At 56.5% G+C, this 13,350-nt stretch overlaps 1 protein-coding gene across 2 annotated transcripts in view; it reads right to left on the reverse strand.

Moving 5' to 3' along the window:
- The window catches only part of TEF (TEF, PAR bZIP transcription factor), a 28,413-nt gene extending 19,495 nt beyond the window's left edge, over positions 1 to 8,918 (reverse strand). Inside the window, exon 1 of one of the 2 annotated variants that reach the window (XM_014464138.2) lies at positions 8,769 to 8,918. In XM_014464138.2, the coding sequence (XP_014319624.1) occupies positions 8,769 to 8,871 (103 nt within the window). In that variant the 5' untranslated portion in view covers positions 8,872 to 8,918. The remainder of the gene's footprint in view (positions 1 to 8,768) is intronic. The other variant, XM_006098531.3, reaches the window with a different exon arrangement.
- Positions 8,919 to 13,350: the final 4,432 nt, after the last annotated feature.

A 13,350-nucleotide genomic window follows, 5' to 3' on the forward strand; every position in this document is an offset into this window, starting at 1 on the left:
GTAAGTGAGACACGTGCGGGGCCAGGTGAGGAGCAAGCAACGCCAGAGGCCCCGCCCCGCCCTCCCGGGTCACCTGATTGGCGCCGGCTGGAGTCTGTGCCGCAGGCCTTCTTCGGCGGCAGCTCCTTCCCTTCTACCAGAGGTTTCACCTTCGCCTTCCTCTTCGTAACCCCCACTCTCCTCCCAGACCATCGTGACCGCTCTCCTTTCCCTCTCATCCCAATCTCGCCACCTTCGGGACTCGGCACTGGAGGGAGGCGGGGCTGGGAGCGGCCGGGGGAACCTATCACAGAGCCTGTTCGGGCCGCAAGGCCCGGCCTCCGCAGGTCACGTGGAGCCCCAGCCGAGTCCCGTCGCGTGGGGAGGAGGAGAGAGGAGGAAGTCGAAGAGCAGCCAATGGAGGGCGGGGGCGGGGCCCGAGTCCGTGCACGAGGCGCAGCACGTGCGGCCTGCTGCGGGGAGGGGCGGGGCGGGCCTTTTGTACCGGGTACTGCCCGGGGTCGTGGGGCTGGGACACGGAGTCGAGCTCGCACCCCTCCTCCCTCGCGACCGAGGGGTTGGCTCAGGGCAGGGCGGCGGACGGCGACCTGCCCTTCCCCGAGGGGTGGCCCGAGCAGGAGCTGCCTTGGCCGCCGCTGAAGGGGGTGTCGGGTTCCTCACGGATCCCGGTTTCTGCGGGCGTGGCGGCCAGATAAACACTAGCGTGGCGGGAGCATTCCTGAGGCCGGGGCGGGGCGGAGTGGGGTGAGGTGAGGTGGAGAGACGGGCCCCGCTCGGAGCCAAGGGCTGGGGTACCGTCTCCCCCGCCCCCCAGCTCTGTGCTGGGTGTGACCTTGGGAAAGTCCAGTTGCTTCCCTCGAGGAGCCCGCTTCCTCGTTCCGGGGGTTGGGCTAGATCCGCTCTCAAGTCCTAAACGTTCAGCTCTGAAAAGCTGTTCCTCGCCGGGACCTCCCCACCCTTATCGTAGGGACAAGAAACCGAAGACACGCCTGTGGGAAAGCCGCCGCCATTAGAATGCAAACACGCCGGGGGAGGCCCTCGGGGAATGAAACGCTGCGGGGCACCCAGCGGTGGAGCCGGGGCCGGAAGCGGCTCCCAAGCAGCGCCCAGACCCTGCTCCGCCTCGAACCCAGACAACACAAGCCTCTGCCTGCCCCGCTCCCGGAGGCCCGGACTTTGGCTTGTTTATCCCGCATCTGCCGAGGCGGGAGGACGGAGCCCGGGTTCGCGGGCCGGGGCGTGGCCGCAACGCCCGACTCGCTGGACGCCGTCCCGCTGATGCAATGCGAGCGCGGCGGGGCCCCGCACCGGCCGGAGGGTGGCAGTCGGGGCGGGGCGGGCGATGGGGTCTGACTCCGGGACCCAAGCTGACTGCCGGCCCCGGGAGGCTCCCTGTCTGACCTGATAACCTCAGCCCGTCGCTGCCTTTCCTTACAAATCAAATGGATCCACCTTGTGGGTCGTCCGGAGGCCAGTGTATGTAAAATGCACAGTTGGGAACCTGCAACAAATGGGAGTTTCCATAGTTTTTATCAAACTAAAAAGAAAGAAAGCGAACGGGTACAAATCCACCGCCTGGTGTATCCATTATCTTGGCGGCCGGCCCGGGGCCGAGTCCCTCTCGTTTTAGCGGAAACACTACATCTGGGGTGTTGCAGGGTGAGTGGGAATTCTGCACGTGGCTAAGAGATCTTTAGGTGAAGCTGACCTAGAGGTTTTCAGAAAGAAATTTTAAAGGAGTATCTAAGGGAGATTGATTAAAACAATATATGAATTTTTTTTTTTAAATAGCTACTTTGGTGGAAAAGAGACTTCACTGGGCTAGAGTCAAATGTGTATTTTCATGGCTGATGTGCCATTTTTTGAAGGGGCAAAATCTCAAGGTATTAGGGAGGTTTTATAGGATAACAGTGGAAAGTTACAGCATTGGTTTACAGCAGGAGTGGGATGTATTAAGGATAAAGATTTAGATATTGTTAAAGCTACAATTATTCAAAGAGGAAAATGCCTACTCCACTCATCATCCAGCCTGGAGCAACCTACCAAGCCCAGTTATCTGTGGGAGGCACGCAGGCTCAGGCTGCGAAAGTTGGTTTTTTTGATTTGTTTCTCTGTTCATGTCCCGACACTCCCCAGAGAGGGTTTTCCCCCGGATAACCACAGGGTAAATGGTGTGTCACCAGCACGGCAGGAACACCACAAACATGTTCTCTCTCGTGCCTACTTGCAAGCTGGGAGGTTGGCTACATTGCGGGCTGGCAGCCTTCAGCAGCACCGTCCTGGAGGCGGGAGCCATTCTGTTCTAGTCTTCGTTCTCCGGCTGACCCAGCAAGAGCCACCGCCGCCCCCCTCTACCCCCGGTTCCTGTCAACGAAGTGCAGCCTGGACCCTTCTCTTGGGGGAGAAATAAATGTGGTGAGATGTAATTAGCTAATTCCCACCGTGTTTGTGAGCCCTTCCAAAGAAATCAACTCTGTAAAAAGAACATGTGATTACGTGGTTAAGGCTTTAAAGGTATGAAGTGGTTCCTCGGTGTTCTGTAGTCACAGGCTTTCAATGCAGCCACTTCTTGGGGAAAGCGTGGTCCCGGGGACAGCTTTGTGGGCTCGGGAGGCCGACCGAGGTAGAATCTCCCCTGGGCCCTAGCCGGTGTGGCTCAGTGGATAGAGTGTCGCCCTGCCGACTGCAGGGTCCCAGGTTCCATTCCTGTCAAGGGCACGTGCCCGGGGTTTGGGCTCAATCCCCAGTAGGGGGCGTGTAGGAGGCAGCCGATCAATGATTGTCTCTCATCATAGATGTTTCTCTCTCCCTCTCCCTTTCTCTCTGAAATAAAAAAATTATATTTAAAAAATAATAAAAATAAAAATCTCCCCTCGGATGCTGACCAGCCATGTGGCCTGGGCAAGTGACTTCTGCCTAAGCCGTAGTTGTTTTCTCTTGGAGACAGAGATGGGTATGCCTCCCTCACAGAGTGGCTGTGAGGATTAAGTGTGAGAAGCAATGACAAGCACTTGGCTGGAACAGTGTGGCATGGAGTGGGGGTGCTTCTGCCCTTCCGCTTCCACTCAGCTGTGTGGGGCCTGGAGGAGAATTATTTGGGGTGTGGGGACAAGGCTGTGTGGTTGAGGGTGGCCGCCGGAGTCTATGCTGAAGTGTCCTTGAGCTGGGCTGGCTTTAAATTCTACTCTTTCATGTTCCAGAAACCTGCTAACCAACCCAAGTTTAAAACTTAATTCAATTCAATTGAGCAGATGCAGAACAGGTGCCTTTCATCAAGCCATTACCCCAGTTTGGAGTATTATCATTTAAACTCAGAGTTTAGAGGAGCTAAAACTCCAGCATGGGAGCCCCAAAATTAGCTCTTTCGCCCCATATTCAGTGTCTAGTAGGACAGGACCATTCCATCTTTCGACTTACTGAAATATGTGATATAAGCCTTGTGTGTGTAAGAACAGGGCAATAGTAAGGCTTCCGTGGAGCTCTAACAAAGCCCAGTTATCTGTGCGCTTTGCCAATACCAAATGCAGGAGAGTACAAAGCTTTGTTCCAGGTAGTAACTCGGTAAATATTTGCTGGCTCGTTTGTTGTTGGTGCTGGTTAACAAAACCTTTCAGAGCCAAGTCCTATACATCTGGAACATTATTAACATTAAATAACAGTCACTGGGTTTCACAGTCGAACTTGGAATAACGTGGAAAGCCCCCCAGCACTAGCCTAACCAACAGCTGCCTGCTGTCGAGCCCACATACCTGTGGCTGTGGTTTGTGCCTTGGTCGCAGTGTGTCCTAGGGCAGAAGTGGTGGGTGAAGGCCCTTCACTAACTCTTGTCCGTCTCTCCAGGACTCTCAAGAGCACTAATTTCCTGTTTGGCTTGCATTTTTCCCACTCCCAGGATTCAGATTGATGACAGATGGAGAGCTGCCCCAAGAGGGCCATTTGCAGAGCGAAGCCCTCAGCTCCAGTCTCAGTCTCTGCCATCGCAACAGCCACTGCCTGACGGCCAGGGATTCTCCTGTACAAGCCGTGTTGGGGGTGCGGTGGCAGGGTGCGGGCTCCAGAGTCAGGCCATGAGGGTCTGATTCCTGGTTTGACTACTTCCTAACTGTGTGACCTCAGGCAAGTTACTTAACCTCTCTGTGCCTGAGTGTCAGAAGTAAAGGAGGCGATTCAGGCACACTGCATAGCAAATGCTCAATTGAAGTTAACTCTTGGTATAATCCCATCTTGAATTGTTCTGGGACTACCTCACTCCTCTCCACCACCTGCCACTTCCCTGAGAAGAGTGGGTGGGTGGGTGGGGCCTTGCAGACAGGGAGATGACAGCCTCACTACCTTTAGGGCCCTGCAGGCTCTCCCTGTTCCAGGTCCCTCCAGCCTCACCTCTTCCTCTCTCCCCCCTTGCTCACCTTCTGCAGCCACAGTGGCCTTTTATTGCTCAGACACTGTCTTTCCTGCCCCAGGAAAGGGCCTTTGCAGGTGCCGTTCCCTCAGCCTGAAAGTTCTTGGCGCAGCTGGCTCTTCCTCACTTTCCAGGCCTTGGTTTAAATGTGACCATGTGACCCCCTCGGAGGCGGCCCTGACTCCTGATTGCTGACTGTCCTTTCCCAGGGAGTGCAGCTGCCCGGCGAGTGGGGCCATGCATGTCTCACTCACTCCATGCCACCAGTGTAGCAAATGTTGGATAAGCAAATGGTGAAAAAGCAAAGGAGGACCGAAGAGGTGCTGCCCCGAGTCTCGGTTTCAGAGACATTGAGGTCCCGTGGGAGGGCCAAGCCTGGAAGCAGGCGGAGATGGGTTGGAACCCCTTACAACCGTGGCCTTCCCATCTCTGAGCCTCATTCTCCCCATCTGTAGAACTGATCATGACACCTCCCTTGGCAGGCCATTTCACAAGCGGTGATGTCAGAGCACTTAGCACAACACCCAGGAACAGTGGCCTTGGATTCAGGATGCATTCCTTGAGCAGCCTGGCCTTGGGTCAGGCCCCGTCAAGATGCAAAGCCTTCTGGCAGGGGGGCTCCTGGACACTGCTGTCAGTTCCTGGCCCTGGTGAGATTGTGGCCCTGGTGAGATTGAGTTTCTCACGTTAGTGACAGGGGGCAGGCAGAGAAGGCAGTTGGCTCCCTAAGGCTGGAGCAAGGAGAGAGGCTGACCAACCTCTGAGTGCATTTCCTCGGCATTTAGAAGGTAGTAGTAAGGATTAAGGGAGCTAAGGCTTCCAGCTCATAAGGCTTCCTCCACCTCCTCTTCCCTGGAAGAAAACTTCACGCTCTCTTGGCTTTGCCTGGTTCCCCCAGGCTGGGCGTGGAGGCGCCCACATGGGCCTTACATGGGCCTAACCTCAGGACAGCCCGGCTGCAGGGAGTCCACACCCTTGGGCCATTTAGCTCAATCCTCCAAGAGGAAGCTACCCAGGCTCCTCCTCTGCACCGCTGCCTCTGTCCCAGGAAGCCCCCCTGGCTTCCGGCCTGTTATCATTCAGCTGTTTCCCTGGCCAGTCCAGCAGGGCTGATGGCACCATGTCCCCAAGAGCCTCAGCACACGTTCCCAAGGAGACGGCACAAACTTGCAACATTCAGTTGTTTTAAGGGAGACTACTCACAGGAAGGAGGGTAGAAAGGACCTGAGGGTCAGGTGGCAGATGTGATGTTGGTGGAAGGAGCATAGTGCCAGGCCCAGCTGATCTCTGCCTTTCACAGAGAAAACAGTGTGGACTTCACATTGGCAAACACTTTCACATGGGATAACATGTGACCCGGCAACAAGCCAGTGCAGCCACTATTCTTTTCCCCATTTTTACAGCTTGGGGGTGGAGAGAGAGAGGTGCGTCTAGGACACCCGACTGGGTGGCCCACTAGTGATTCCAGCAGGAGCTCCCTGAGGTGGGGACGCTGCCTGGCCAGCTCAGAGTGGAGGCCTTGTTCAACCTGTGGGTGCATTTCAGGCTACATGGCTCCTTGGAAGGCCCGAGTGACCCAAGCTGGCGGCAAGATGGGGGACCAGCCTCTGAGCACAGCCAAGGCCCTAGAGGGTGAGGTAAGGGAGGGGCGTGGAGAGCTGACAGCATGGTTTAGAGAAGCAGAGGAAGAAAGAGCGAGTGAGCAGGCTGGGACAGAATCCTGGAAGAGGATCCTAGGGAGAAAGGGCAGGAGTGGAAACAGGAAGAGCTCAGAGACAGAGGGGAAGTTGAGTCGGGGGGCTTGGGGTACAGACCACCCTTTTGCCGGACATGGATTTCTCTGCCCACAGGAAAGTTGGTCAGACTGGTGGCCATTGAAACCTGGAGCCAAGGGCGGCTGGAGCCCGGCCAGCTCTGCTGGACAAAAGCTGCTTCCCGAGGGACAAGAAAGGGGTGGGGTGTGTGTGCAGGATGGGGTGGGAGGCCCCCGGGAGAGAGAGAAGCCCCAAGGCCGCTCTCAGGGAGCGTCTTCGAACTAGAAAGCGAGAGGCTGTGGGGAGAGCAGTCTCGTGAGAGCACACCTGGCATTTCTCCCATGCCACTCGCCTTCCTCTGAAATTCCTTCACGCTGGACCCAAGCTCTGCTCTGCACGTGGCCTGCATGTGTGCGGAAGCAGTCAGTGGGCTGGAGGAAGCGAGGAGTTTGTACACAGGTCTCAGTCCCCCACGAGAAACCTGCCCTTATGCATGACGGCAAAGGGCAAGTGATCCTGAGGGCAGCTGTTTCCGGGCACCTGGCACCTCAGCTGCCTTCCTCCGACTGAGGTCCCAGCTGGAATGGGGGACCCAGGAACAGAAGCGCTTCATCAACAACTTAGAGCACAAGCTCCTCGACAGCTAGAAACTCCAGCGCCGTGTGGCGTGTGCACTCTCTTTTTACCCAGGTACATGGCCTTTCAGGTAGATTTATTTTTATAAAAGATTTGGAGAGTCTGGGAGCTTTGGAAGTGGTGATTCCAGGTTGGGGCAAAAGTGTGAGTGAGGTCTTTGTGGGTGCACTGACCCCTCATTTTATCTACCCCTTGGCATCTGTCAGTCCCACGGGGCCGCATGCTTCTGACCCTCAGTGAGACAGCACATGGGGAAGTGACAGGAGGTGGCCTGAGACACTGGTCCACACGCCTTGACCCACCCAGCTTACGCAGACAACTGATCCTCAGCCAGGGCTGGCCAACGCTTGGCAAAGCTCTGGCCCAGACCTTTGGCAAGTCCTCGCAGCGCTGGGCCCCGACTTTGCTCATCCATAGTGAGTGATGGGGATTTTCCGGCTGTCACAGGGCTCTGCGGACCAGCTGGGAACCAGCGACCAGCAGCTGCTGCCACCCTTCAAAGGCCTTGCTCTCCTCATCGGAGGAGGAGCAGCACCCCGAGTTGCCCCCAGAACCCTTCCCTGCCCCGCTGGGAGCTGTCCCTGCAAGCCGCTCCCTGTGCATGCACTGAGCCATCCTGGACCCCCACCTTCCCTGGGTGCCTGGACCCAGAAGCTAGAGCCCCACCTCTAGCTTCTGGAAGGCCTTCAGCTTCACCTACCCACACGGCCGTTCAGAGGTGGCAAGAAAAAGTCAGCTGTGACTCCTCCGCCATGAGCTGAGGGTGTCCTGAGGAGACGCGTTCTCCTGGTGAGCAGCAGGGGTCCTGAGTGCGAGGAGGGCACAGGGACTCCTGCGATGCCCCAGCAGAAACCACAGGTGTGGTCTGAGGAGCCGGGGCCTAGAGCTCTGGGAGAGCACACAGGGACCCGGCCCTGAGCGCTGGGACCCACCTTTCTTTCCTCAGGCAGTTCTCCTCCGAGCAGAGCCTGCCGCCCCCCTTTCCCTGAGCCCACTCCCCGAGAGGTGAGAGGGGGCCTGGGCTTCGCTGTCTTTCCTTAGGCTCCAGAGTTTGGGAGTGGGCTGGGGGTCCTGGGGATGAAGTCCCGAGGGGACATCCAGGCTACCTGGTGATGAGATACATCAGTTGCCAGCACAGCAGGATGAGGAAGAGGCCTGAGAAAGGTCGCCTGAGGGAACCCCGGGGCTCCTAAGTCAGGCTCGGGCAGCAGAAGACAGCTGGGCTCCTTTAAAGGCGCCTGGGCAGTTTGAGCAGTGGGGACCTGGTGTGAGCCCCTCACAGCTTAGAACAGCAGAGAGTGGAGAAACATTTATCAGGGGATTCGCCTGAGCAGGTGGCCCCCAAAGCTAGCCGTGGCCTTGGGTTTCTCAGGCAGGACTTGGGGGACACCTGGTGCTGCTGCGGGCTCTGCCCCTCCGTCCACGCCCTCCTCTGCTGGCTCCCTCGTCCCGTGTTTGCCTGTGGTATCCTAGGAACGCGGGCTCCGAGCCTGTGGTCCTGTTACATAACAGCTTCCCTCCCATCCATGGGCTCAGCCTTCCAGCGAGCAGGAGCTGAAGCAGGCGCGTGGAAGAAGCCTGCCCTCCAGGCAGGAGGCTGCCCAAGTCCACAGTCTCTGCCACCCGGACATGCAGAGGGAGGGAACTGCATAGGCAATTGCATCCAGTGCATTCTCTCAGCAGGGCCCTCTGGTCCTGTTCTTGGCCCGTGTGAGCCCACACCTGTCAGTGGCCACACACTGGTGGCTTCCGCCAGCTAGCAGGCGAAGGGGCAGTCCCCGAGTGGCAGCGGCCCTCCCACCATGCCTCTCTCTGCACCCCAGCCCTTCCTCCTGCTCAGGAAGGGACCGAGGATCAATAGACCCCTGCAGGGGACCCTCGCTAGGTTGGAGATGCCTGTCCTGCCACTGTGTCTGTGGCTGCCCCCCACCCCTTGGGCACCTGGGCGGCCAGCCAATGCCGGCCACCTCCGTTCCTACCTGCCCTCTTCTCTGGCCAAGGCAGAGAGTGCTCCAGCAGGGACTTGAGGACCTCAGGCATGTCCATGGCAGGGGCCACCCCGATCCGGTCGCAGCTCGACATGGCCCGGCAGGAGGAGCTTGCTCTGGGAGTTTAGAAGCAGCTGGAGAGGCAGAAGCTGGCCTGGGAGCCACAGGCTCTGGAGGGGGGCGGGGCGGGAGCCGGAGGCAGCCAATGGGCAGCATGGACCCTGGCCCGCCCATCCACCCCCCAGATTGGCCACCTGCCAGCCCTGGCTGCAGCCAGGCCTTCCCTTCCCGCTGCCTGGCAAGGCAGCCTGGCCTTGTGCCAGCTGCAACACGTGGAGCCACTGCGCCAATCCTCTGACAGGGAGACCGTGCTGTTATCTAACTTTGCTAAGGGAAGTTCTCCCCCAGGCTGGGAGCCATGACCAGGGCCTGCCAGGTGAGAACCGGAAGCCAGCTCCATGCCCACAGCGAGGTGCACCGCACATTCAGGCACACTGGACAGAGGAGCCCTGGTGCAGCGGATAGCAGGGCCTGCCATGGAAACCAGCTCAGCTGGGACGTGAGACTCGGCACTGCAGGCAGCTCAGCACAAAGGATAAACTCTGTGTTGGCGCTTACAGGCACGTGAAGGCACATCATGCAGTCACCTGCGGGCTTGCGAGCCTCCCGGGGTTGTTTGTGGGTTTTGAAGCTGACCCACGTGTGCCCTGCTAGGTGCACGGGTGTGCATGTGGCATTGGGGCTTTCTACCATCTGCAGAGCCTGAAGTCTGTTCTCGTAAGGGAAGTGACAAACCTGCAGCCTGGGGTCCCTTTGGTCTTCCGGAGAGGGAGGAAGAGGCAGGTGCCAGCTGGGAGGGGGCAGCTCTGCCAGACCTGGCTCAGGCTTGTCCTGGATGATGTCCTGCTTCCCAGCCCATCCTAGGAACCTGGGTGACAATGGCTCTTTGCTATAGTCCTCTCCCTGGCCCTCTCACCAGGGTACTGGCCTGTGTGGTCCCCAGGCCACTTGAATGTGTGGCTGAAGCCAAGGTTCTGTATGTCACCTTCCACGGAAGACCCACAGCAGAGTAGGGGTTGTCAGCTGTCAATCATGCCACACACTGATGTGGGATCTTGAACAAGCTGTGCAGATAGTCTGGGTCTCCCGGCCAAAACTACTGGACATTGTAACCTTCGGCTGGGGCTGTCTCTGACACTCCAGTTGGATGCATAAGCAGTTGCTTCCTTTACTGTAGCTGATCTCTATGCAGTCCTCCACTGCTCTCCAACATCCCATTTTGCACAGAATCAAACATATTCCAGGAACCTTTCCTGGCCTCTTCCAAACAGCCCTCATCTTATCTTCTAATTACCCTCCCTCCCTTCCTAAGAGCCCTCCCCAAACCATGTTCTTTTCCCAAATGAATGAAAATTAATGTCAATTTTTAAATTTAATAAAACAGTATAGGGCTCAAAGCTCAAAACTTTTGATAAAGGTATCCTTTAAACATGTCATATCTATCCCTGTCCCTCCTCCCCACTCCCCTTCCTCATAACACATTTAATTTTGTGTTTAGCCTTCTAGTGCCCTTTGCCTCTGTGAGCCTGGGGCAAGGACGCGAGGACTCGAGGACGCGGTGGCCTGGTGTGCAGGCTGCCTGGACTTGCAGGCTGGGGCTGACTGAGGCTGAGCTGGTACAGTAACCATTCCTTGGCCCAAGAACCCTGTCACATGCAAGGTAGGCTTGCCACAAAGGTGGAGTGGGTAGGTGCCCACGGAGCGTGATTTCAGAGGCAATAGGACGTACCCTACACGTCTCAAAACACCCACCGGCTGCATGACATTTCATTCTCGGAGATCTGTTCCTGCGAGCTCTCTGCAGACCCCTTCTATGTAGGAATGAGTGCTTACTGCATACCTGGCCCAGCCTCGCTCTTGTGAGGATTTAAAGTCAAATAACAAACACAGCCAGGCAAGTCCCTACCCTTAAGGAATTTTCATGCCACTGAGTCAGTCCACCTGGCACCCCCACTCTGCACCCAGGGTGTCCAGCCAGCAGTATCACCTATGGTCACACACGGGCCACATCAGCAGGCTGAATCAAGATGCTAGGGACGCCATAGCCTTTTGGTTCAGTGGATAGAGCGTCGGCTCACGGACTGAAGGGTCCTGGGTTCAATTCCCAGTCAAGGGTACATACCTTGGTTGCAGGTTTGATCCCCAGCCCCAGTTGGGTGTGTGCGGGAGACAACCAATCGGTGTATCTGTCTCACATCAATGTTTCTCTGTCTCTCCCCCTCCCTTCCACTCTCTAAAACTCAATGGAAAAATATCCTCGGGTAAAGATTAATAACAACAACAAAAAAGATGCTAGAGAGGGCAGATGTTGGAGAGGGGAGGCCATATACTAGTACAAGCCTGGGGACATTCAGAGGAGCCACATGGCAGGTGTGTTGGGATTGTCTGCACTTTTTAAAAAAAATATATTCTTATTGATTTCAGAGAGGAAGGGAGAGGGAGAGATAGAAACATCACTGATGAGAGAGAATCACTGATCGGCTGCCTCCTGGGGATGGAGCCTGCAACCTGAGCATGTGCCCTTCACTGGAATCAAACCCGGGACCCTCAGTCTGCAGGTTGACGCTCTATCCACTGAGCCATACCGGCCAGGGCTGTCTGCACTTCTTGGGTTTCCTGGCTCAGAGGTCTTGCTGGGATGGCTCCCCTGGTCATGGTATATGTGGATGCAGTTTCTGGCAGAGCTCTCATCTGCACCCCCAAGTCCCTGACAGTTATCTCTCCTTGAAGGCAGTTTCCTCAAAGGCAGGGAGGAGGAGGAGCCTGCACTGGTGGCAGTAGTGGTCACTGCAGTCCCTCGTCACTGGACTGAAGACAAGAAACGAGCCTGCATTCAATAACTGGGGGCTGCTCAAGCCAGCTCTGGCACCTTGAAGTGCCAGCCACTGACCATAAATATCTAGGTTACATTGGGGCATGGAGATGCAAATGTGAAATACAATTGAGAGAAAAAAAGAAAGATGCAGAACAGTAAGTGCACACTGATTACAATGATACAATTTTTTAAAGCCTCAATTCCAGTGTCACCTCCTCCAGGAAGCCCTCCCGGTTCCCTCAGCCTGATGAGGTACCTTCCCCGACGCTTGGAGTGTCTGTCCCACAACTGAGCCTGTCACATCATCCTACATTCATCCCTGCAGGTCTGTCTCCCTAGCAGATGGTGGATTTGGGAAAGCCATGATTCTTCAGTAATCTGCATCCCCAGGATCTGAGATGGGGTGGGTGCTCAGTTCATGCTTACAAGCCCGAGCTAAACAAGGACCAGAGGAGAATTTAGGGGAATTTGTGAGAACTTAAGAGCTTAGTCCACTTCCTTATTTTACTCTCTTTGATTTCCTGAGTTCAAGGGAGGTGGTGATGCAGGCCAGGATGGGGCTGCACTTTTCTTCTGGGAGCAGTACCTGGTCACGCCACTTGGGTTTTTCTGGGCGTGGCCAGGGATGCTGAGAACCCCAGATGTCGGAGCTGAAGGGACCTCTGCTGATCGGCCAGTTCGGAGCTGAAGGGACCTCTGCTGATCGGCCAGTTCCCAGTGGTTCTGGGTCTTTTTGCCACCTCCGTCCTGAAGGTCCTGGAACCTGTGCTGACCGTGCAGGGTTGTTGTGAACAGACCAGCTGCATCCACAGAGCCTGGTGCACGGAAGGTCCTCAGTCAAACTGGCTGCTGCTCTTCCTCTGGTCATTTTTCAAGCATCTTCGCCCTACTGTACACCAGGCCCAAATGGCTCCCTATTCTCGGAGAAGTCCCAGGTCTTGGACCTCTGCTCCTGGAACCTCTGTACTGTCGTTTATTTATTTAAAAAAATATTTTTATTGATTTCAGAGAGGAAGGGAGGGAGAGAAACATCAATGATGAGAGAATCACTGATCAGCTGCCTCCTGCACACCCCCTACTGGGGATCAAATCCGCAACCCGGGCATGTGTCCTTGACCAGAATTGAACCTAGGACTGTTCAGTCCGCAGACCAATGCTCTATCCACTGGGCCAAACCAGCTATGGTTGTACTGTTGTTTCAAGCTGTCTGGTGAGCTTGCGCATGAGCACGTGCAGCCCCGCCCACCAGGTGCCCCCTCCATCACCTGCAACCACACCTAATCCGAGATGTGAAAAGCACCTCCAGCAGATACAGATGTTCCTCACTGAGAATTCCTGGCCTAACACACACTCTCCTTTTAGAGATGAGGAAGCCCATGTGACTGGGCCCAGAGGAGTCTGGGTTGCGGTCAGGATCATATTCCAAAGCATGACATGACCCCTCACCTTTCTGGAAAAGCCACACCCTGAAAGGGCACTGAGCTAGACCTCTGGACCCCAGGACTGTGCACATGGTGAACGCAGGGAGGCGTGGGTGCTGCTGGACAGCCTGCAGGGAGCGCCACGGCAGGCAGGCTGCAGAAGAGCCAGCAGAGGGTGGCGACTGGGGCCACTTAGGCAGAGCACAGCTTGTCCCCGTCGGCCCAGGCTGCCCGAGCCAGGGTCAGCTGAGTTGCCCTGTTTACACAGGGACAGACC

Source organism: Myotis lucifugus, unplaced genomic scaffold (genome assembly GCF_000147115.1).
Source record: "Myotis lucifugus unplaced genomic scaffold, Myoluc2.0 scaffold_239, whole genome shotgun sequence".
Taxonomy (NCBI): Eukaryota; Metazoa; Chordata; class Mammalia; order Chiroptera; family Vespertilionidae; genus Myotis; species Myotis lucifugus.